The sequence below is a fragment of the Garra rufa genome, chromosome 5 (genome assembly GCF_049309525.1).
Source record: "Garra rufa chromosome 5, GarRuf1.0, whole genome shotgun sequence".
In the NCBI taxonomy this organism is placed as follows: domain Eukaryota; kingdom Metazoa; phylum Chordata; class Actinopteri; order Cypriniformes; family Cyprinidae; genus Garra; species Garra rufa.
The window spans coordinates 36002905-36027819 of record NC_133365.1 but is presented as its reverse complement, the minus strand read 5'-3'; the positions used below and the strand labels follow the sequence as shown (position 1 = coordinate 36027819).

The 24915-nt window shown below is 34.9% G+C and overlaps 3 protein-coding genes across 9 annotated transcripts in view; all 3 read right to left on the bottom strand.

The window, feature by feature from the left end:
• LOC141335424 (dual specificity testis-specific protein kinase 2) overlaps nucleotides 1–8344 on the bottom strand; it is a 29082-nt gene extending 20738 nt beyond the window's left edge. For 2 of the 3 annotated variants that reach the window (XM_073840876.1, XM_073840875.1), the window contains exon 1: nucleotides 8058–8344. Coding sequence is in view for 1 of the 3 variants with exons in the window: in XM_073840874.1 (XP_073696975.1) it covers nucleotides 7498–7528 (31 nt within the window). In the remaining 2 variants the exon portion in view is untranslated. Of the gene's footprint in view, nucleotides 1–7497; nucleotides 7606–8057 lie in introns of all 3 variants that reach the window. The other variant, XM_073840874.1, reaches the window with a different exon arrangement.
• A 2831-nt stretch (nucleotides 8345–11175) lies between these two features.
• On the bottom strand, nucleotides 11176–13571 carry b3galt8 (beta-1,3-galactosyltransferase 8). Its single transcript, XM_073841237.1, has one exon. The coding sequence runs from the start codon at nucleotides 13336–13338 to the stop codon at nucleotides 12361–12363; it is 978 nt and encodes a 325-aa protein (XP_073697338.1). The 5' UTR covers nucleotides 13339–13571; the 3' UTR covers nucleotides 11176–12360.
• A 2495-nt stretch (nucleotides 13572–16066) lies between these two features.
• The window catches only part of tncb (tenascin Cb), a 43375-nt gene continuing 34526 nt past the window's right edge, over nucleotides 16067–24915 (bottom strand). For all 5 annotated transcript variants that reach the window (XM_073839926.1, XM_073839927.1, XM_073839928.1 and 2 more), the window contains 10 exons: nucleotides 23629–23772; nucleotides 23190–23309; nucleotides 22943–23086; nucleotides 20600–20730; nucleotides 20316–20448; nucleotides 20044–20195; nucleotides 19655–19751; nucleotides 19369–19530; nucleotides 17500–17663; nucleotides 16067–17413 (listed from right to left, as the gene is read on the bottom strand). In XM_073839926.1, the coding sequence (XP_073696027.1) occupies nucleotides 17303–17413; nucleotides 17500–17663; nucleotides 19369–19530; nucleotides 19655–19751; nucleotides 20044–20195; nucleotides 20316–20448; nucleotides 20600–20730; nucleotides 22943–23086; nucleotides 23190–23309; nucleotides 23629–23772 (1358 nt within the window). In that variant the 3' untranslated portion in view covers nucleotides 16067–17302. The remainder of the gene's footprint in view (nucleotides 17414–17499; nucleotides 17664–19368; nucleotides 19531–19654; nucleotides 19752–20043; nucleotides 20196–20315; nucleotides 20449–20599; nucleotides 20731–22942; nucleotides 23087–23189; nucleotides 23310–23628; nucleotides 23773–24915) is intronic.

The following is a 24915-nucleotide window of genomic DNA, read 5'->3' as shown; positions in this document are numbered from 1 at the left end:
TAAGGCGTGTTTCCAGAGCAAACAGTATTACAATGAAATCTGAAGCACCTTGGAACACTGCAAATGAGTAAATTACATTCTAAAATATGTTCTAAAAACATTATTTTAAATTAAAATAAAAATTTTCACAATATTACTGAGCAAATAAATGTAGCCTTGATGAGCACAGGAGACTTTTAAAAACCATTTAAAAATTACCTTCCCCAAACATTTAAACAGTGGTGTACTTGTGTATTTGGTGGGCATCTGAAGTCTAAAACCACACAGGATATTTGCAACATGGAATAAACATTGTCACACATTTCTGTGGTTTTCTTGCAAGGTTAAGCAGCAAGTTGCAAAACTACACAAATTCGGCAAAGATAATAAAACAGGAAAAACTCTTTAGCCTCTGGAAAAAAAAAACAGACTATACAGCATAACTCTAGTAAAACAGTAATCTTTAACTTGTATATGATGAGTGTCATCACTATATAATAACTAACAACACAATCTACTGTCAGTTTGGACTTTGTGCATGCAGGATATGGAGTCTAGACTTGTGTTTGCAACCTAATGCATCAGTATTTCCGTGTTGGGGAGACACTGAGAATAAAGTAGGGCATTCAAGTCAATAGGGACTTTCATCACAGGCCAATGATGCTGCTGGGGAACAGCACAGAGTGGCACGCTTGCACAACCCGCCGTCACAATCGGGAATCATCTAGCGGTATTCATCATGGGTAGAGCACACACACATGCGGTCTTTGTGTTTCCAGCAGCAGATGCACAATCACAGCCCTTTCAGTTTTACAACCTCACTAAAAAGCAAAACGCTTAGAGTGCAATCCCGACGGGTCTCTGTCGGTTTCACTTTCCAGAATTATAAATAAAAGATTTCATGAGTGAATTTTGAACCTGTTCCTCATTGAACATTTTTGAGCAGAGTAACAGAGTAACTTTCAAAACAACATTTGACATCTGCTGAAGCTTGAGCACATGATACATTCTGAAAATAACAAAAATAACAAAAACGGTATGTTCCGGTTATTGCACCAAGGTGCAAAATTAGGCACCATCCAACAACATGCTGATTTAGGAGAACAAAAAACATGCTTTCCAAAAGAGTTGACTTCACAACCATAGATCAAGCATGCAAGTTTATTTAGTTTCAGACAAAACCACAAGTTAACACTGCAGTGATAAAATTCACCAATGAAAGTGGACTCAACCTCTTATTTACTCTTCGAGGAAATATCTAAGTGGCAGCTGACATCTGGCAAAGCAGAGGAGACTCGGGGTTTGTAAAATATGCGGGTCAAAGGGAGACACTGACTCAAAGTTTACAGAGTGCACAGCACGTCAGAGGATGCCGTCACAAGGCTGCAACCCGACTTCACATGCACACGAGAGGAAATCAACCCTCAACTTTTACAGGAAGACCAACGCTTCAGCAAGCAGAACTAATAAGTTAAAGGTCCCATATCGTACACATTTCTGGAGGTTTATTTTATTTGTTGATGTCCTTAAGAATATATATTTGCGGTATAAGTGCCAAAATCCATCTCAATATATTTTTACAGCTCCTTTTTTAGGAGCTCTGTCAAAAACAGGTCGATTTTGGCCCATCTAATTAATATTCATGAGCCTCTCTTCTGATTGGCCTGTTGTTTTCTGAGTGACGCACAACCAGGCCAATCACAGGTAACTACGGTCATGTATACTGTAAGCGTAAGCGAGCTCAGAGGAGCAATAGAGAGAGCTGATACTCAACAGGATATTTTAGAATGATCATTAATGTTTTTTCTTTTACAAACACCGAATGCAGTAGGCTACATAACTGTTGCTTTAGTAAAGCCCCTTTCACAATGCGCGCTGATTCTGGAAAATTACGGGAACTGTGTGAACCAAAGCCAGAACCTAAAGGCAGTGTTGTAGTAATGATGCACGTTATCAAGCGACTCTTCACAACGAAAAATAACGTTACGTGCAAAGTGGAATGAAGCAGCGATCATCAGGCAGAGCCAGCTCCTCACTATCAGCGCTGAAGCACAGTTTGTTCAGGTTAGTTTCAGTTTAGTGAAACGTACGCATCGCATTACATCTCACATCCAAACGTCACATGTCTTTATGGTTTGTGTGTAAAGCAAGCACAGATTCCGGAAAACAACTGTGAATTAACCAAATTAAACAATTCCGGAACAAATCGTGGGACACATTATGCGTGTATTTACCGGAATCGCTGTGTGAAAGAGGCTGACGTTGACGTGCCGCTGGTCTCTTATATTAACGTTGTTCTGAAGCCTGTGTAATGATCGTAGCTTGACATCTATCGACTGAACAGGGTTTTCTCAACTTGTTTTCCTGTTGTTGTTGCTCAATGGAATGGATGCGTTGTTGTCTGGGGGTTTGACAAAAGGAGGGTGGGACGTTGGTTTGTGACTGAAGGCGGTGACTTGAGTCGATCGGACGTCACATCGTTACGGAAGTCACAGCTGCTCGTGAAAATGAACAGCTACTTTATGCAGGCTGTGTGCAGTTTACTGTGGATTGACTGTTTTGAAACTCATATGGTAGTTAGATAGCCCCTAGACCTTAGTTATCATGAAAAAAGCCAGGAAATTTTGATTTTGACGATATGGGACCTTTAAGTAGAAGCTAGAAATTGCATTAAAACTCTGAAATACAAATAAATGATTTCTAATAAAAAATATTATAATATATAACTCTTATAAAACATTAAACAAACTTACACCTATTTTCTGCCTAGGTTATTAACCACAAAACTAGTTTAGGTCTTGTATAAGCACAAACCTGAGAATTAGATTTATACCAAATGTATGATAATGACACAGGGCGCAGAATGGATTTTATTAGCATTATTTATTAGCCTAATGACTCACGTCTGCAGGGATCACAGATCTGCTCTTTAAACACTCCATAGTTGATGTGACTCACTGATTAACACCAGAACAGGAAGCGTGTGGCATGTTTACAACTTTCAAAAGGCAGAAATGTGAAAAACATGTCTGAATTTAGATGTCACTATATATAATTTTGCTTGTAATTATAAATCAGATTTCAAATGAAAATATTTGTGATTTGTGACTTGTCCAGTGTTATTTTTTGGTCACACTTTCTTTTAAGGTCCAATTCTTGCTATTAAAGGGTTAGTTTACTCAGAAATGAAAATTAGCCCATGATTTACTCATCCTCAAGGCATTCTAAATGTATAGGACTTTCTACTTTCAGTCCAATCCAATCAGAGTTATATTAAAAATTGTCCTGGCTCTTCCAAGCTTTATAATAACAATGGGCAGGTTTCAACAGTGCAGAAGAAGTGCAATAAAGTGCATCCATAATGAAAAGTGCTCCACATGGCTTTGGATTGTAAATAAAGGGCTTGTGTGGTGAATTGATGCGTTTTTGTAAGAAAAATACCCAGATTTAAAACGTAATAATCACTTTACTCTAGCTTGCACTGTCGCACATGGAAGTCGTTCTGGGTAAATGATGTAGGACCTATGCATTGTGCATGCCCGCTGAGAAGTGATGAACCCAGAAGCGTAGAGAGCAAAACAAAACACTGGTCTCAAATTAGAAGTACAGAAGTATTCAGAGATCAGCGGCGCATGCGTCATACACCATCCACCTTGATTGGATTCCATTTACAATAGTTACCGCAAGCTATAGAGAAAAGTGATTATTATGTTTTAAATATGACTATTTTTTCTTACAAAAACACATCAATTCACTACAGGAGTTTGAGTAAATTATGGGTTGTTTTCATTTTTGGGTGAACTATCCCTTTTAAAAAAATCATTAACTATGACTTTTGTCTCAAATTGCTAATTTGGTGCTTGTTAGTTAGTAAGGTAGAACTTTGTTTAGGTATTGGGTAGTATTAGGGATGTAAAATATTCTATCTATCTATCTATCGACAGACATTTTTGTATATAGGTGCAGATCTATGACAGATCTATAATATCACATTTACAGTATGACTGTACCATATTACATTTACAGTAAACAAATGAGGAGGAATATAACAGCAAAAGCTATTCTTCCTAAGGAGGACATTCAAAAGAAGTGAATATGCTTAGAAAAGTCCAGGCCAGAACAGAGATGAGATGGTGATAAAAACATGTGAAGACATCACATGTTCAAGTCATGAAATACACAGCACTCAAACTATAATTAGCATCAATTCACGACATGCCACGCATTTTTTGTTTAGTTTTTTTGCATTCTTTATATCCACATCATGACAAGTTGTCTTTCTCTTTCCAGACATGGTTTCTCATGTGGCTGCTGGGATTGGTGTGAACTGCAGGGGCAGGAGCTTGTAGTGTGTTCCAGACTGGATCTGTTGGAGAAGAGAGAGTTTTGGCATCGCTCCAGAGATCTCCCCCTCACATTCTCTCCCACTCTCTTTCTCTAAACAAAACAACATTCAGCACAGTGGCATGCCAAACATCAAAAATGTCAAAAGTCTCTTGCTGATGTCTTTCTCTTTTCCATCTCTTGTCTTAAGAGTTTTGGGAGCACTGGTTCCTGCACGTCCAAACACAGCATACTGAATTGATCAAACTCACATGCGTGCATGCACAAACTCAATTTTATAAGCAATTTAGGTGTGATGGCTAGTTGTAATGAGTTTGTTAAGACTGGAGCCCACCTGTCTGGGAAAAATCGATCAAAGGAACAGCGGGAGAAATCTAGTTTCCTAACAATGACTCTGAACAGAAACTACTTTGTCACAATGATTTGCTGCCTAATAGGCTGCAGTTGCAAACAGTGACAATATAATGGTGATCCTGCGAAATGTATATCTGCTGAACTCATACGTCAATGATATATCATGTCAAAGCTAAAGCATGGAAAGGCTCAGCTTCTGTGCAAGTAAAAATAAACATGGAGAGGGAAGAATGATTTTGCTTCTTTGCAAAACAGACACTAAAAATATACTAAAACTAAATGACTAGGTATCGGATATTCTGAATCCTGATAATTACATAGAGTACTGTATATCGACCAGCACTGTAATATTACATGTACACTCCTGTTCAACAGTTGGCAAGAGTTGGAGTTGGTAAGATTTTTTCAGTTAAGTCTCTTATGCTTATTAATCTGCATTTATTGTTCAAAACAACAATATTTGGAAATATTACTACAAATTTAAAACAGCTGTTTTCTATTTGAATATCATTTAAAAGGTCATTTCCTATGATAAAGGCTGAATTTTCAGCACCCATTACTCCATTATCACAATCTTTCAGAAATCATTCTCATATGCTGATGTGGTGCTCAAGAATAATTTCTTATTATTATTATTAATGTTGAAAACATTTGTACTGATTATTCTTTTTGAGGAAACCACTATACTTTTTTCCGGATTCTTTGATGAATACAAAGTATTTTCTTAAAAAAATAATACTTAGTAATGTTATATACAATTTCAGTTATAATATATACAGTACCAGTCAAAAGTTTTTGAACAGTAAGGTTTTTTTTTTTTTTTTTTAATCTTTTGCTCACCAAGCCTGCATTTATTTGATCTGATTTTCTTAATGTTTTACCATTTAAAATAACTGTTTTCTATTTGAATATATTTTAAAACGTAGTTGTGATTTCAAAGCTGAATTTTTAGCATCAATTCTCCAGTCATCAGTGGATGAATTATAAAAATTATCATTAAAAAATTAAAATTTTAAAATTAAATTAAATCACATGATCCTTCAGAAAGCATTGTTAATATTCTAATTTGCTGCTCCAAAAACATTTATTATTATTAAATAAATAAATAAAATATATACTGACTCCAAGCTTTTGAATGGTGTAGTGTATAATGTTACAAAAGCTTTTTATTTCAGATAAATGCTTATCTTTGGATATTTCTATTCATCAAAGAATCCAGAAACAATATCCCTAAATGTTTTAAATATTGATAATTATAATAAAAAAAAAATTCTTGAGAAATTAGAAATTAGAATGATTTCTGAAGGATCATGTGACACTGAAGACTGCAGTAATGATAGTGAAAATTTAGGAATTAATCACAGGAATAAATTCCATTTTAAAATATATTCAAATAGAAAGCAGTTATTTTAATTAGTATTTCTGAATTTTACTGTTTGTGCTGTACTTTGGATCAAATAAGGCTTGGTGAGGAGAAGAGACGTTTAAAAAAAAACATTAAAAATCTTGACTGGTAGCGTATGTAATTACTGCTGTTGCATTTTAAAATCAACAACTGCATATCCGGATGTATGCGAGCACCACTTTTATTTTATCAGAAGGATTCAGTCACTAATCAGAAATTTCTTATGCCATGCATGCAACTTGCCTCCAAACACATCTCAAGGTTTGATCAACACAACCATCAGGCACTTCCTCAAACCATCTTATCTTCTAATGACTTATTACACCATTACATTTTTGTGTTTCACAAGTCTTTACTCAACATGCATCAACATCTATGCTGCACTTGTGAAATAGCATAAGGACAAACAAGACAGCATACTATTTTCAGAACTATTTTCACAACTGGGCAGTGTACTTTTGGAAGGAGCTGGAGGGAGGAAAGCTATGTTTTCCTGTCGCACACCAAAGGGCAGGGAGGATTTCAGCTACGTCAATGCAAGGGCACAGACTGAACGACATACACCCTCATGAACAAAAACTAGTGGACTAATATCCATCAAGAGGAAAGACAACACAATACCAAAAACAATGACAATATGTGACCCTGAACCACAAAAGTTTTAAGCAGCACTTGTATATTTGTAGGAATAGCCAAAAATATTTTTTTAATGCCAAAAACATTAGGATATTAAGTAAAGATCATGTTCCATGAAGATATTTTGTAAATTTCTTACCGTAAATATATCAAAACTTGGCTAGTAATATGCATTGCTAAGAACATTTGTACAACTTGAAATATTTTCTCAATATTTAGATTTTTTTGCACCCTCAGATTCCAGATTCAAATAGTTGTATCTCGGCCATATTTTGTCCTAATCTAACAAACCATGCATCAATGGAAAGCCTATTCGTTCAGCTTTCAGATGTAGATATGACTACTATATATGTTTTAGGGTCACATATTTTTTACTACAGACTGTACAAAAACATTGAACCTTACTGTATGGGACAGACGTAAAACTACTGATCATGGGCACAAGATCAAGACTTTGAGTGTTAGAGCAAACCACTAGAAGATCTATGAATATCCATTCCCCATGCTTCTCTTCATGACACATGCTCAATGTGAATCCACTAACATATTTCCAGCCACAGTGAGATTAAAATGTCAAGTGCAGATTATAAAACTCTCTCTAATGAGCCAGACATCTCTTTCACTTCTCAATTATAACATCACCCAGTGCATTAAGCAAAGTAATGCAGAAAATCCGTTCGTCATGACACATGCAGGTGTACAGCAGCATGGCTTTATGGAAAACTAGCTGTTTTATGTAATCACAAAACATGGATTAATTCCTAAGTGTTCTTACTTACTGCACTGGTTTAATAAGCTATTCATGTGCATCTTGAGGTGGGTGGAGGAGAGGCGGTCCGCCTGAGCTCACAACACAGACAAGCTGGGAAGAGCCTATTTGACAGAAGCTATGAGGGAAAAGGACACACATAGAAACAACCATGAACAGACACAAACACAGAACTGGAACACAATCAGCAAACAGCACATAAATGCAACATAAACTCTGATAAAGTGTCAAAATTACACTGCACAGTGAGAGAGAGCTTTTGAAATAAATTATTTCTGTAACACATAATTGTCAACACATTATCAGTCAAAATTGTAAATGAGAACATGAAAATGACAGACGGATGAGTGGGTGGATGGATGGAGCGAGATGCGGTTAGTAAGCAGAAATGTTTTGAACATTAAATTTGCACCTGTAGTTTACAATTACTTCAGACAAACAAATACAAAAAGTATTAGAAAATAATCAAGATGCTTAACAACAACCTATCACCCGATAAAAATAAATAAATAAATAAATAAATAAATAAATAAATAAATAAATAACGAAATAAATCAATCGCTTACTCACAGCACAAAGCACCCCGGCGTCTTCACCTCCGCTTCTCTTGATTGATTGCTCAGCGATCAAATAAAATTGACTACAATCACCCGAACAAGTTCTAGTCGGAGACAAACCGGTGGCATCGCTTCTACCGCGCTTCTTGGTAGAACTCCATTTACCGACACTTACTCAACCCGACAATCCTCACATACAACGAAACCGCCCTCTTTCAGACTGACAGCTTCTCAGTAGGGTTTAAAGCGGTCTAGCCTAGATGAGAAATGCATGTTTAATGGGCTGTGTGTAGTGGGAGCCAGTTGCCATGACGTCATAATAGTTAGCCTACGTTCAGCCCCACCCACCTGTAGGTCCATGGCTGCAAGTGGCTGTGGTTCAAAACCAGTGAGCTGCTTTCTCAGAACTAGTGGTGATTTTGATTAAGGGAATCGATTCTTTCGAATCTTTGACCAAATAGATTCGTTTAGTGGCTATTTGCGTTTATACAAATTTAAGAGACCATAGAAACGTCAATTCTTGTAAGATAACCTACCATATGGCTTGCCATACGAGGCATTGTTTATTTCTTCCCATGAGGTGTTTTGTTCATATCTTTTTTAAAACAAGTCGTGACGCTGATTTGCTTAGTGAGATGAGTAACACATATTTGAATCTGTTGAATTCGTTCACTCAAAAAGATTCGTTCAAAAACACATGTTTGTTCATGAACGAAACACGTTTATGTGGCAAACTCACTGAAACTCTGTCAATCTGTTGTAACACAACAAATCCGACGCTTATCATCCAATATAATTAAACAGCCTGAATTTACTTGTCCATGGTGTGTTCAATTATGGCAAGCCGTTTAGTCTAAAATATACTAAGCGTTACTCGTCGTAATTGCATGTTTACTAGTAACAATTCAATTGGATAGCTCTAACATTCAATTTTAACTAGTAACAATGTCAATTGGAGAGCTCTGAAATTCAATTTTTACTAGTAACAATTAAATTAGAGAGCTCTAAAATTCAAATTTTACTAGTAACAATGCCAATTAAAGAGCTCTAAAATTAAATTTTTACTAGTAACAATTCAATTAGAGCTCTAAAATTAGATTTTTACTAGTAACAATTCAATTAGAGAGCTCTAAAATTCAATTTTTACTAGTAACAATTCAATTAGAGAGCTCTAAAATTCAATTTTTACTAGTAACAATGCCAATTAAAGAGCTCTAAAATTAGATTTTTACTAGTAACAATTCAATTAGAGAGCTCTAAAATTCAATTTTTACTAGTAACAATTCAATTAGAGAGCTCTAAAATTCAATTTTTACTAGTAACAATGCCAATTAAAGAGCTCTAAAATTTAATTTTTACTAGTAACCATTCAATTAGAGAGCTCTAAAATTTTATTTTTTACTAGTAACAATTAAATTAGAGAGCTCTAAAATTAAATTTTTAGTAGTAACAATGCCAATTAAAGAGCTCTAAAATTAAATTTTTACTAGTAACAATTCAATTAGAGAGCTCTAAAATTCAATTTTTACTAGTAACAATTCAATTAGAGAGCTCTAAAATTCAATTTTTACTAGTAACAATGCCAATTAGAGAGCTCTAAAATTCATTTTTACTAGTAACAATGCCAATTAAAGAGCTCTAAAATTAGATTTTTACTAGTAACAATTCAATTAGAGAGCTCTAAAATTCAATTTTTACTAGTAACAATTCAATTAGAGAGCTCTAAAATTCAATTTTTACTAGTAACAATGCCAATTAAAGAGCTCTAAAATTTAATTTTTACTAGTAACCATTCAATTAGAGAGCTCTAAAATTTAATTTTTTACTAGTAACAATTAAATTAGAGAGCTCTAAAATTAAATTTTTAGTAGTAACAATGCCAATTAAAGAGCTCTAAAATTAAATTTTTACTAGTAACAATTCAATTAGAGAGCTCTAAAATTCAATTTTTACTAGTAACAATTCAATTAGAGAGCTCTAAAATTCAATTTTTACTAGTAACAATGCCAATTAGAGAGCTCTAAAATTCATTTTTACTAGTAACAATGCCAATTAGAGAGCTCTCTAATAAAATTCTTACTAGTAACAATTATAATTAGAGAGCTCTCTAATTCAATTCTTACTACTAACAATTCCAATCAGAGAGCTCTCTAATTTAATTATTACTATTTACTAGTAAAAATGCAATTACAGAGCTCTACAATTCAATTTTTACTAAAAAACAGTGTTACTAAAAAACACATTAAAGATGTTTAATTGCAGAGCTCTGTAATTGAATTAAAGAGCTCTCTAATTCAGTTCTTGCTAGTAAAAATTGATTTAGAGAGCTCTCTAATTGGAATTGTTACTAATAATAATTTAATTGTAGAGCTCTTTAATTGAAATTCTTACTAGTAAAAATTCTGTTGTACAGCTCTGTAATTAAAAATGAATGGAAGTCAGTGGAGATATATGACTAGTAAAAATTAATTTGTAGAGCTCTCTAATTGGAATTGTTAGTAAGAATTGAATTAGAGAGCTCTGTAATTGAAATTGTTACTAGTCAGAACTGAATTAGAGAGCTCTCTAATTGTAATTGTAACTAGTAAAACTTGATTTAAAGAGCTCTCTAATTGGCATTGTTACTAGTAGGAATTGGATTATAGACCTCTCAAATTGAATTGTTACTTGTAAAAATGCATTTACGACCAGTAACGCTTCGTATATTTTAGGCTAAAACGGCTTGCCATATTAAATGCTTTGTTTATTAGTATGTTTGAGCAGCTGATTTCTAGGCACAAACTGCACCACAGGCTGTAAATGCAAAAGAAAGTGATGACAGTGCTAATCATTTCTGCTTCATTATACAAACAAGCTCTCAAATTGTCTGTGCTCTGAGCAGTACATTTACTGGACATGACCATATAGCAGATATTTGGAATGTAAATAGAGAAATATTAACCTTTTCATCTATCAATAAATATTTTCTTACCAAAACATAATCTAAATATTCACTCAGAGCGCTGTTTCCTCCACTCGCTATTTTAAGGAAACTGCACCCTCTTCTGTTTAAATCACGCAACAGCATCTCAAAATGTAACACACAGAGGAAACTATTTTTTCATTATACAAATACATGTTTTATTGTTTAAATTGCATCCCTGGGTGATAAACAACTCCTTTATAATGATATTTGCAACCAAAGTACAAAAATAAAATCATGCTTTGTTCATATGAAATCTGGTTAATAAAACAAATTGCTGATACATAAGGACAGCAATGATTTCTAAACTGAAAGTAGTTACAAAAGGACACATAAAAGAACCAATAGGCTGCATTTTATAAGTTGTAAACAAACTAGGAGATTGTTGTTTATATGATTAGGACTCACACTCAAAGACAAATCCTGAAAATAGTACAGCAGTATCTCCTCTTCTTGAGAACTCAAATCCTCAGGTATTATAAGATCCCTCTCACCCATTTCAAAGTGTTTTTATTTTTCTGCCATCCTCCAGAAGGCATAGCTAAGTGTAAAAACACTGTGAAATAGGTGAGGGGTCATTTATAATACCTGAGGTGTGTGGCCCACATCCAGCATTAAAAATTGTCTTTGAAATAGTTTGTTATCTAAGGAAGTGTTTTACATAATCTCTTTCACTTCCACCTGTCCTATATATATTTACTTTCCCTCTCCTCTTATCTCTATAGATTTTGCCCTTACATTTAAATATTTTTTTTCGACATTTCAGCACACACTGCCTTTTTGTAAGCATTCTTGGCCCATTTCAGTCAAAAAATATTTTGTTCTCCCTTGCATATGTTAAAATGCTGAATCTCAATGATGTAAACTTTGTTAAAAGAATAAAGAGTACTAGCAAATACAACACATACAGTCAAACCAAAAAAAATATTCAGACACCAGATATCATTTTAGATATTTTTTTACTAGTGGGTGCAGGACACTATAGTGTAAGTGAGTATAGCAAAATAAAGCAAACTGTGATATAACTAAAAAAATCTTCATATAGTGGACTACCAGTAAACTGATAAAAATTTGGGCCACTTTGACCTGACCTGTCAGGACACTTTGACCTGACCATGTTTTGTTACATACCTTTCTATCAAAGTTATCTGACATTATCAAGATGAATTTGTTCTGACTCTTGAGTTCTTGTCATATTTTATTACCATTTTTTTACACTATAGCGAATATAGTTATAATATGTTATAATATGAGAAATGTTGAAGGTGTCTGAATAAATTTTGGTTTGACTGTACGTTTAGCAACTTCAAGGTACTTAAAATACAGTTTTAGTTATTTCTATTGCATAAAGGTATCAACATGTAGAATAAGACTTCTGAAAGTCATGCCAGATGCGGAGAAGATTCTGTGGGTTAAAGCCATTCACTATAATGTGCTTGGCAAAAGTGCACCTTTCATACTTTAGTCTGCGCACCTCAAAAAGATTCCTAAGTCTCAGAAATCTTGTTGCGTAAACTGGTTTTACACCCAAGACATGAAGGCACAACCCCACATAGACATCTTCAAGTGGAATTGGTCGCACAAATCTAGAGGCCTGTAATATTTTTCTGGCCAGGTCAGTGGAAAAGACATATGCAGCTCCAGACAAGTATGGAGGATACCATTTGTCTGGGTAAAGATCCTCTGAGATATACCACTTGTTGAAGCTGTCCCTGTGAGGAGCAGCATCTGCGATGACTGATCCAGTGATGTAGTCTTTCCTTGAAGACTCGCCCTGGCCATGCAGGTAGTCCACCAGGTAACGCACATTCAGAAAGATATCTGCATCGATCTTCATGGCATACTGGGCACCCTGGCAGTAAGTGGCTATCCAGTTCATAATCATCATTGTCTTGATTGTGAGATTTTGGTAGCTGTCCACGAAGTCCATTTGAATGATATCACCATATTCCATGCTCTCCTTCTCAAGGTGTTCCTGCAGTACTGGGTCACTTTGTGCAGGCTGGCCAATGACAAATAGATGCAAAATGGTCAAATGAGAAATCAAGCCATTTTGACCCCATGTTCTTCTAATAGCGGTCCTCGCCTCTGTGTCTTTGAGAGTCGCTGGGATCATAAGGATCAGGAAAGGACTCTTCCCACACAATTCTGGTTGGTTCAAAATGAATCTGTATGTTGACGGTGAGATCACATCATAGAGCTCTTTGGGTGTTGGAGTCTTCTTCGGAATAGACGGCCGTATTTTGCTGTTAAAAACGAGCATAACTGCAAATGTTATAAGTCCAGCTCCAGCAAAATACATCAAAAGTTTATAACGCGATCGTTTTCGCATATTTACACAAATTAAAACTGCAACACAAACGTAACATCAAGTTACAAAACTTGAATGTCAGGTTCGCCCATTTTCCTCGAGACGCGCTTGTTTTTAGTTAAGTTGCCCAACCACTTCCCCTTCCTCAGAGGTCTTGAATCGCTCTCATAAGGTTTTTTAAACCTCCAAGGAATATAAACCACCTGCGAACCTACTTTTAAAGTAAAGTTACGTTAATTATCTATTGAATAGAAGCGGACTTTATGCATAGGATAATCTAGCTAAGCCATAAAGGTTAATTATTTGAAATATTTACAATGTACAGTGTCACGGGGGAGTGTTTTAGTCTGGGTTGCCAGAGTACTCTGGGACATTCAAAAGCGAATGAGTGATTTTCTGATTGAGAGAGGAGAGACATTTGCTTGATTTTAGTTTCACAATTAAGTCATTGCGTTTGCTCATTTAAAATGTTAAAGAAACCCACACAATTATCCAAATATCCAAATCCGCTCCACCCATCTAAGCGCATTTTTAAGGCGCAATCTGGCAACAAATTATGTTACTAGACTGTAAAAAAGATGGACAACGCGTTTCCGCTTCTTTCCACTATTCATGGGCATAGACTTTTTTTTTATTTTTTTTTTTTATTGCAAGACAAAAGAAAAACAACAATAAACAGCACTGCATAGAAATACAATAACAAAAAAGAAGGAAAGAAAAAGAAAATAAATAAAAACAGCACCTCAATCATTAAGAAAAAGATCGTCATATGCCTTAAGAAACTTGTTATTCTTGTTATCATCAATAAGTTTAAGAGAATGAACAATGAGCAAAATCTCTGCGAGAAAGACATCAAATCTAGGTAACATATTAAGAAATTTGGATTTATGAATAAAAAATTTACAATGCAAAACAAAAAAATTTACAACAAGTTCAGTAGCATGGTCACTACTAGAAAAATATAGAAATATTCCTTTTAGTGTAAATTTTACATTAAATTTTACAAAAGAAGATAGATAACATCTTAAGTTCTCCCAAAGAATTTTAACCTGATCGCAAATCATGGGCATAGACATATATAGATTCATGGGTACCAAAGACGTCACTTCCGCTATGCTCGCCGCCATATTTGTGTCCGATATGACAACAGACACAGCGCATCTCAATGAGATTTAATAATAAATTGAAATAAGAAATTACTTTTTACTACTACTTCCCACACTATGTATTTGACTTGATTGTATGTTTAGGACAAAAAGTGTAAATTGTTGTGAACGTAGTCCCTCGATGAAGGCTTTAAGACCTTGAAGAATCCTCTGCCGGCTGGTCACTAACTTACTTCACAGCGAACGGGACTCGCGCTGACGGCACTAATTCCCACAGTCCGCGCTTAGATGTCGGCAAATTAGTTTTGGCGAATGCAAAAAAATTAGATTATTGAGCATAAGCGCAACATCCAGAAAGCCAAGAAAACATAAAATATACCTGAGGGAAGACGTCTTTCACGTCTTGTGTATTCCTAAAACTGGATCTCATTATTGAAGCACAAATTCAAGCACCAAAAGCATGAGATTTCTTTATTTAAAATATGCATTTTTATTCATTCAAGCTATATGGCTGCAATAACATTTTAGTTTAATTTAGTTTAGTTTATTACACCACTTGTGCAGCCAGTCACAATTCACAATGGTACCATTTACTTGGGACGATGGTTTGTGTGTAACTTGTGTGCCATTTTTGTATGACAAATCATTTTTTGAGTAATTGTACATAAATAGTTTTACTCTTTGGCTCCACTCGCATCCACGGTCTGCAGCCAGCCAGACCCTTCTCGCTTCTGCTCAATATGGCCGCTACCATCTTGGGGGAAGTTACGTCATTTGGAGCCAGAGCATGCGCAGTAGTGTCGTGAGGCGGAGCCGCGGTGTCAAAGTCCCGCCCAAACTCCCGCAGACCCAATCGCACGATCACAATCATGACACCACACCCCGTTTTTATAGCATCAAATAACTACTTAAAAGCAAACTTATTAGAAAAACGAACACCTGAGCATGAATCAACATTATAAGAACTACCTCACACGATGGAAATCACCTTTGGAAAAAAAATATTTGCCGTGTAATTCGATTATTTAGTTTGGCTCACGCTTTAATAATAATTACCAAATTTTTATTGTTCATTTAGTCATTGGTTTATTGTGATTCATCATTATTGTAATATTTAATTGTGCAATAAAAAAAGATCTACTTTCTAAAATATATTTATATACACATATAACTTGCCACGGTAAACATTTTAATGATAAAATGTACAGAAAATGTAAATATTACGAACATGTATATATGTAACTATAAATAATACAAAACGAAAAATTAAACAATAAGTTTTAAATATGCAATGTCTTAAAATTTTGCCCGGACCATCAAGGCGACCGCGTCATGCCCGGACCAATATGGTGTAACATACGTCGGAAGTGGAGGTGACGTATTTCCGTTCTTGAGTGGAGCTCCACCAAAGAGCTCTTTTCTCACACTACCATCTGCTTTTACCTGGCTACCGTTATCCAGGATTGGTACGGTGATAAAACGGTCTTGGAAAATTAATGGCTCGAATGTTATTGAGCCAGCCAATCACTTTGCCTTGCATAAATTAAAAACTGCTGCATGCACTTAGGAAATGCCTGTTCTGAATACATGTGAAAGTTGTAAATGTTACTGTGGGGCCAAATAAGCACACTCTGCAAACGTGATTTATTAAACAAAATCTGTTTTATTGTAAGAGGGGTTACAAAGAGACACCTGTTGTACACCCATTTAATAAACAAACAAACAAACAAACAAACAAAAATATTCAAATACCAAAACAAGACATAATTTACACAGGTATTGTATAGGGTCAGTGGTTTAGTCGATAGCAGGGTAGGGGCGAACACGAAGACTTATTCTGTATATTAATTCTTTTTGCCAACAGAACGTTCATATGAGGCTACGTTTACAATAATTCCAATAACCTCGCAATTACTTTTCTTTTATGAATCTTGAACATTATACAAGCTCATAACTGGTGAACACAGTATCACTTAAACCAAAGATTGAACATAGGTCCTGCCTTAACCTTTGCTTCATTTAAATCTTTTTTTAGAGGATAACAAGCAACAAATCAAGATTCTTATGCTCTGTGACTCAATGCCAATATAGTTATAGGGTACAGGAAACACGACAAAAGGTGCATATAAATGAACACTTAGCAGTACTCCGTATGTACCGGATTCAGAAACGTGCCACTTCAGAAGTGATGGATGCACTGATGAGTTGCGGAAGAGAGAGAAAACAGAAAGCATGGGTACTTCGATTTGTCACGGAGAGACTAGAAAGAGGTGAAAAAAATCTGTGAGCCTCCCCACTAGAAATTTGTATGCAGTCCTGCATATTAAATGCTGAGTTTTTATCATGTGCCATTAAACTTCTCACCCTAATTGAGAAGTTAAAGGATAAAGTATTCTCGAGGCTAATTCACAGGCTCTAATGCAAAATACCACACACAAACATTCAACTCTCTCCGCTGTAACTGTATGGGATATACAGAAAGAATAATATTATTATTTTTTGAACTGGAAAGCACCAAGCCAAACTCAAAATCTCCTCTCCGTCGGCATTGTATTTTATAGATGTTACTGGAGCGTCTGTCTTTGGTGTGCTTATGATGTACAGGCACAGTGTGTAATGTTAAACACTTCACTATGAGTCTATTGGTTTACTGTCAGATTGACGTGCACAGAAGTGGTACACACACAACTGTGTATGGACTATAGCTTTGAATGGGGGGAGGGGGTGAAAACTTTTTTGTAATGTCCTCCATGAATTGGAGAGCGTAAAGAGCAGGCTGGGCTCCTGGCAGTGGCTTTGGTAGATGAAGGGGATGAGATGATGCAGGAGAAACAAGGGGCGATGGGTCAGCAGAGGAGGGTTGGTTGGTTCGAGCTGGTTTACGATCGCTTTCTCCGTCCCTCGAAATTCCTGAAGTTGGAGGGTCTGATCTTCATCTCTGCAAACTCGATGGAGTGCTCATGACCCTTCCAGTGGAACCAGTTTACACCCTGGAGATAAAACAATTGAAAACAATCTAAATCTGTCTCTACTGTGCATTATTACGTAAGTGAGAAAGCACATATGAAATTTGTACCTTGCTATGACTGTTGTCTCCGTATCGGCCCATTATGTTCACTCGATGACAGTTTTTATACCAGAACGCTCCCTTATAAGACAGAGCACAGTTGGTGACAGCTATATCGTGGTCATTATCGTAGGTTGAGAAGGGACGGCCGTGATGATATGTCATTGAGTCACCTTTAAAAGAGCAGAAATGATTGCAAAATCAGTCAGATTTTAAAATAAAAAAATAAATAAAATAACTAGCAATCATCAATTTGTATGTTTACTTTTAAGCATGATATACAATACATACACATACTGTATATACACTACAGTTCAAAGGCTTGGGATTTTTATGGGAAATTAATACTTTAATTCAGCAAGGACACATTAAATTGATTAAAATATATTTTTTAAGCAAATACTGTTTATTTGAACCGCCTATTTATCAAGGGATCATGAAAAATATATATCATAATTTTAAATTTTAAGCAGCACAGCTGTTATATTAGAGGGAAAAATACAATGACTGTTAAAATACAGCTTTGACAACTCAGGAGTAACTTATATTTTGACATTTATTTACATAGAATGCAGTTATTGTAAATTGTAATAATATTTTACATTATAAATTTTACGGTATTTTTGATCAAACTAGCTGGGTAGAAACTGATCACATGTAATCTGGATTAAGTAATCAGATTCTAAAAATTAAGTACGCTACCAGTCAAAAGTTTTTGAACAGTTAAGTTTTTTAAAGAAGTCGGTTCTATGCACCAATATTTGTACTATTTAAACTGTTTTCTGTTTGAATATATTTAAAAATGTAATTTATTCCTGTGATTTCAAAGCTAAATTTGTAGCATCATTACTCCAGTTACATGATCATTCAAAAATTATTCTAATATTCTGATTTGCTGCTCAAAAAACATTTACTATTATTATGTTGATTTTTTTTCAGGTTTCTTTGATGAATATAAAGTTCAGAAAAACAGCAGTTATCTGAAATAGAAATCTTTTGAAACAATATAAATGCCTTTATTATTACTTTTTATCAATTTAAAGCTTCCTTGCTAAATAAAAGTAACCTCGGGTATGCATTATTTTCTAAGAATTCAACAGCCCGTTGTCAGTTATTCCTTATATATATATGTGTGTGTGTGTGTGTGTGTGTGTGTGTGTGTGTGTGTGTGTGTGTGTGTGTGTGTGTGTGTGTGTGTACATATATATACACTGAAAACTGGAGTAATGATGCTGAAAAATATAATTTTAAAATATATTCAAAATAGAAAGCAGTTATTTTATATTTTACTTTTTTATTGATTATGTATATTTACTCAATAGCAATAAATCATTAATAATTTATTGATTCTCCCTAATTCTTTCTCATCTTTAAAATGTTCCTTTCTGAATGCATACATTGCATGCAGGTAAACAAATAAATAAATACAAATAATAATAATATAAAAATAAAATATAAGAATATTTAGCAAGTGTTTTATTTTGATTCATGTAATTTTAAAACAACATTTTAATTTTATATTAATAAGACTTTAATAATTATTAGCTTTTCATTAAAGTGACAAACACTCTGCAGTTCCTTCACAAACCCCAGTTTGGGAACCTTGACATAATGTAATTTTTAATTTACTTCATATTGTTAATAAAAACTAATGGAGAATTTATTAAATTTGTTTGCATTTTAATATCAATATGACACAATATAATTGTATTTAAATCAATGTGATAAACAAGTTAGGTCAAAAGTAATCTGAAAGTAATCAAAAAGTAATATGATTGTACTACCTAAAATGTCTAATGTAATGGATAACGTTACTAAGTACAATTTCATTTGGAATCAGTAATTTGGAATATATATATATAGACTTATAGACTTTACCTGCAGTGCCACTGTATCCTCCAACATGCACTTTGTAGCGACTGCGTGGTTCAGAGATTGAAAACTTGTCATACTGTGCATATGCAGACTCTCCCTTATCTCTCAGGTCCACACGCAGCTCATACTGCCCAGAGGAGGTGATCTTATGGAGGTTAGAGAGACCTGCAGACACACGGAATGAGATTTCTAGACCAACATGCTTAAAATTACACCATAGCATAATACCTTACGGCCTCTATACTTCCTAGGGCAATACTAGCAATTTGATATGTGTGCACAAACATACCCAACCAGAATTCATCGTTCAGGTCACCGAAGCCTGCAGTGTAGTTCTTCCAGTTTCTGAAAAACTCCACTTTACCGCTCTGCCGTCTCACAAATACCTGGATGGAGGTACCACGATATTGCAATGAGCTGTGTTTTTGCATTTTGCGTATTATAAGACTTTAATTTAACCCTGTAAATCCTGACATATTAAATGAAAAACATATAAGTTGCTTCAGTCCAGTTAATGCTTATCTTGAAATATTACTAACACAATATAAAAGCTACAGATATGGGTTTCGGATGTGGGTGAGTAACTGTTTTCATCTTTGTGTGAACTATTACTTAAATACCTTCTGTAGGATCAGAACATGTTCTATCCTGCATGTTATTTGAGAAAGAATTACTCACAATCCAGCCGCCTCCATCAGTGGTCATATCACAGGAGACCTGCAGAGGCTGATTCTCATCTCCACGCAGGTAAATAGTGTACAAGCCTGAGGATGTTTCTCCGTTTAACAAAGTCTGCGAGCAGTCTTTAGGATGCTTGTACAGCACTCCAACTGTGATAAAGAAAGAAAAAGCATTTGACCAAAGGCTAGTTGATTTTGTTCAGTCTTCACAACTAAGAGGGAAAAAAGAAAGAGTTTGTGATCATGTAATGACGTTGTGCTTTGGCTCACTGGTGGTGAAGACTGTAGAGATGATTCTGCTTCTCTTTGGTCCAGCGATGGCCTGCAGTTTAACTGTGTACTCTGTAGAGGAAGTCAGCTGAGACATGCTGTAAAATGTTGCTGTGGGGCTGAGGACAACCTCCTGAGGCAAGAGAAAAAAAGCAGGAACATATCAGTACCCAATCAGCATTGGACCATGCATGCAACAATCACTGCAGACCAGAAAATGTTCAAGCTTTAGTTTAAAGGCTGTAAATTATGTTTAAAGTTGTTTGTTCAGCCGGTCCACTCACCTTGACAATGCCATCAGCAGACTCAAAGCTGAGGATATACCCAGTTATGTCTGCTCTTGGTGGCTTCCATGTCAACATGGCACTCTCTGTTTGAATATTACTGGCAGCCAGATTCTGAGGGGCATCAACATCTGCGGCAAAGGGTATTCTGCTATTATCTTTGCACTTATAATTGGCAATGCACAAATACAAGAATGAATCCCCACTATGAGTTAGGTAAGATCACCCCGTAAGATCTTTGTTTATCTTCAGAACACAAATTAAGATATTTTTAATGGCATCCAGGAGCTTTCTGACCCTGCATAGACATTAACGCAAATACCACAGTCTTATTTTTGGTACTCTCGTGAATGTGCGTCAAAGAATGACAGGGAAGAGAAGAAATTGTTGAATAAAGTCATTCTTTTTGTTTTCTTTGCACACAAAAAGTATTCTCGTTGCTTTATTACATTATGGTTGAACCACTGATGTCACATGGACTATTTTAACTATGTCATTACTAACTTTCGGTGGCCTTTCTGACTGTGTCATTTGCATTGCTGCATGTGCAGGGTCAGAAATTCTCGGATTTCATGAAAAATATCTTCATTTGTGTTCCGAAGATGAACAAAGGTCTTAAGGGTTTAGAACGACATGAGTAATTAATAACAGAATTTTCATTTTTGGGGGCACTACCCCTGTAAGCTTATACAGCATGATCTCTTGATGCTGTCAAATGTGGGTGTTTCTTCAATTTTATGTGCACTTTTATATAGAAGTCGTTTCCACCGCTGAATAAAAAACAAAAAAGCTTACTGTGACTTTTTATCTTACAATTCTGACTTTTTTTTCTTAGAATTGTGAGATATAAAGTCGCAATTGTGAGTTATAAAGTTAAAATTGCGAGATATATACTCACAACTCTGACTTTTATTTTCAGAATTGCGTGATATAAACTTGCAGTTGTGAGTTATAAAGTCAGAATTGCATGATATAAACTTTCAATTGTGAGTTATAAAGTCATAATTGTGGGATTTTTCTCGCAATTGCGAGTTCATGTCTCATAATTCTGACTTTTTTCCTCAGTTTTTTCTCAGAATTGTGAGATATAAACTCAAAATTGCGAGTTATAAAGTCTAATTTTCAGGGGAAAAAAGACAGACATGTTCTCAGAATGGCAAGCTTATATCTCACAATTCTGACTTAACTCAAACGCAATTGCGAGTTTATATCTCACAGCTCTGAAAAAAAGTCAGATTTGTGAGTTTATATCTCAGAATTGTGAGTTTATATCAACAATTCTGAGAAAAAAAGTCAGAATTGCGAGTTTATATCACAAATTCTGACTTTATAACTCGTAATTGCAAGTTTATAAAATTCTGAATTGCTGGATGTAAACTTGCAATTGCGAGAAAAAAAGTAATAATTGTGAGAAAAAAAGTCTCAATTACCTTCTTTATTTTTTATTCAGTGGTGGAAATGGGCTTCAATACTATTATGCCCCAGGATTTTTTATTATATTATTATTTATTATTATAACTAATATATTTTTTTAATTAAAACTAACATATTTTTACTTTTTAAATTTTTTTTATGAAGATCACATGATGTATTGGTGCATTTTATTGTTTTATCTTTCTCCCACACCCATACTTTCATTACTAAACTGTGAAAAACCATCACAAAAATATGAATTATTACATTTAAAACTATGATTCATAAGTGAAGTGAAAAAAGTAGTTATTGTGTGAAAAATGTCCAAGCTTGAAATAGGAGAAAAAGGAAATATCCATATTAACAGATTTTAGATATTTTTATGAGCTGACTCAAAAAAAGTATAATACAAAAAGTATTGTATGATTATTAAAACACACTCTTCATGATTTCCAAAAAAAAAAAAAAGACAAAATTTATCAGTGATGAATGAAGGAGCACTGACAGTTTAGTAGTGGAGAAATTAAGCGGTCCCACTTTATTATTACTATCTAATTACAAAGTTAATACAATATACTTTGTATTCATACTGTATTGCAAAACACTTTAGGGAGGGTTAGGGAGAGGTTTGATGGTATCGGTAGGTTTAAGGGTTGGTTAAGGTGTAAGGGAGGTGTCAACAGTGTAAATATAAATGTAATTACAGATATAATTAATTGCAGGTATTTGTTAAAATATAAGTACAATGTAAAAAGATATATGCACACAATAAGTGCATTGTATCAAATGATTAATTTAAATATAAATACATATTAGTTAAGGACACCTAATCTAAAGTAGAAATAGAACAGCACCAATATTTCTTTTGTATAAGTATTCAGATGTCTAGTGGTGTCTGTGTGCGTAAGGTTGAGTGTGTGTTAACCTTACCTGTGGTGAACTCTGTGGTGGTAGCAGCGCTCTTGGCTGCCTCTCTGACAGCATAGATTTTAACGGTGTATAAGGTGGCAGGTGTGAGGGAGCTCATCTCAAACTCCACAGTGTTCCCAGACACCCGTTCCATCACTGGAGCCACTGACAAAGAACAAAACACAGATGTGAGACTCACTGCTTTATTGTCTGTAGAGCCTGAAACAGCCTTCCCTCAAGAATAATTAACGACAGTCTGAGTTGTTACCACTGTCTGCACTGTAAGTGATGACATATCCGTCCACAGTAGCGATGGACGGCTGCCACAGCAGCAGAGCTTCAGTGTCGGTGATGTTGACTGCTGTCAGACCTCGTGGCTTATCCAGGGCTGTGGGCCAACAGATACAAACAGAGAGACAAGAGAAGCAGAGAGACAGCTTAAAGTTGAGTCTCACTTGCTGTACTGAATAGTACAGAATCTAGGTATGAATATAAGGTGCCTTTATTCATTTATTTTTAAGTTATTTTCAAAAAACAATTCCTTTCAACAAACAGACTTCGTGTCTTTCAGCACCTCACATTTCTTGTAATGCAATCATGTTACACTACTCTTTGTCTGAAAAGTAATTATATTACAGTAACTGATTACTTTGTACTTGCATTCCACCCAACACTGATTATACTCTAGAATAATGTTCTAGTCGTACCTGTCGTGAATCTATCAGATCCTGGTTCACTCTCTTCCAAGCCCCTCACAGCGATGACAGTGACCTGGTAGGTCACTCCAGGAGTTAGATTAGGCAGCATAGCTTGAGACTCTCCTCCATCTACTCTCAGTGTTATAGGGCTGCCTGCAGGGGGAGACAGAACACTGGAATAAACTAGATAAACTAGCATTAGTCACTAGAGGGCAGCACCATCTGTGATTAACCGACATGCTGATACGCAAGAATGCTGTGCTGATGGAGAAAACAGTGTGGTTTGATTTATGTCATCATGCACTGATAGATTCTCATAACTGAAGATAGGCTTGATCTAAAAACCTGCACTGATCACAAAAAGGGCCAAAAGGACACTATGAGACTTTAGGGGGACATCTCTTGAATTCAATCAATTTATTAGGCCAAGACGGCAGTCTACAAAGATTTCCTCCGCAACTTATGCAACATATTACATAAGATATAATTTATGATAAATCATAAACTGAGGAAGTACAAATAATACTACGATTTTCCAACAGGCAACTGTCCAAATGCACAGAAAACCGCATGGTAAAGTCTGTGTGCCAATTTGGAGGGAAGAAGGCTTTGCTTTCATTTCCAGAACAAAAGATTCAAATGCGCTATAAATAGTACTAATATATACACTGCTGTTTAAAAGTTTGGGATCAGTAAGTTTTTAAATGTTTTTTTGAGTAAGTCTCTTATGCTTATCACAGCTGCATTTATTTGATCAAAAATACAGAAAAAAATGTTATATTGTGAAATATTACAATGTAAAATAACAGTTTTAAATATATATTCAAATATAATTTATTCCTGCAATGCAAAGTTGAATTTTCAGCTTCAGTACTACAGTCTTCAGTGTCACATGATCCTTCAAAAATCATTCTAATATACTGATTTATTATCAATGTTGGAAACAGATGTGCTGCTTAATTTTTTTTGGAACCTGTGATACATTTTTCAGGATTCTTTGATGAATAAAATGTAAAAAAAAAAAAAAAAAAAAAAAAAAAAAAAAAACAGCAAATTTAAAACTGAAATCTTTTGTAACAATAAAAACTACAGTTTAAAAACTTGGTGTATTTTTTAAAGAAATTAATTCTTTATTTCAGCAAGAATGTGTTAAATTGCTAAAAATTGATAGTAAAGACTTATATTTTTAGAAAAGACTTTTATTTTGAATGAATGTTGTTCTTTTAAACTTTTTATTCATCAAAGAATCCTGAAAAAAGAATCATAGGTTCCAAAAAATATTAAGCAGCGTAACTG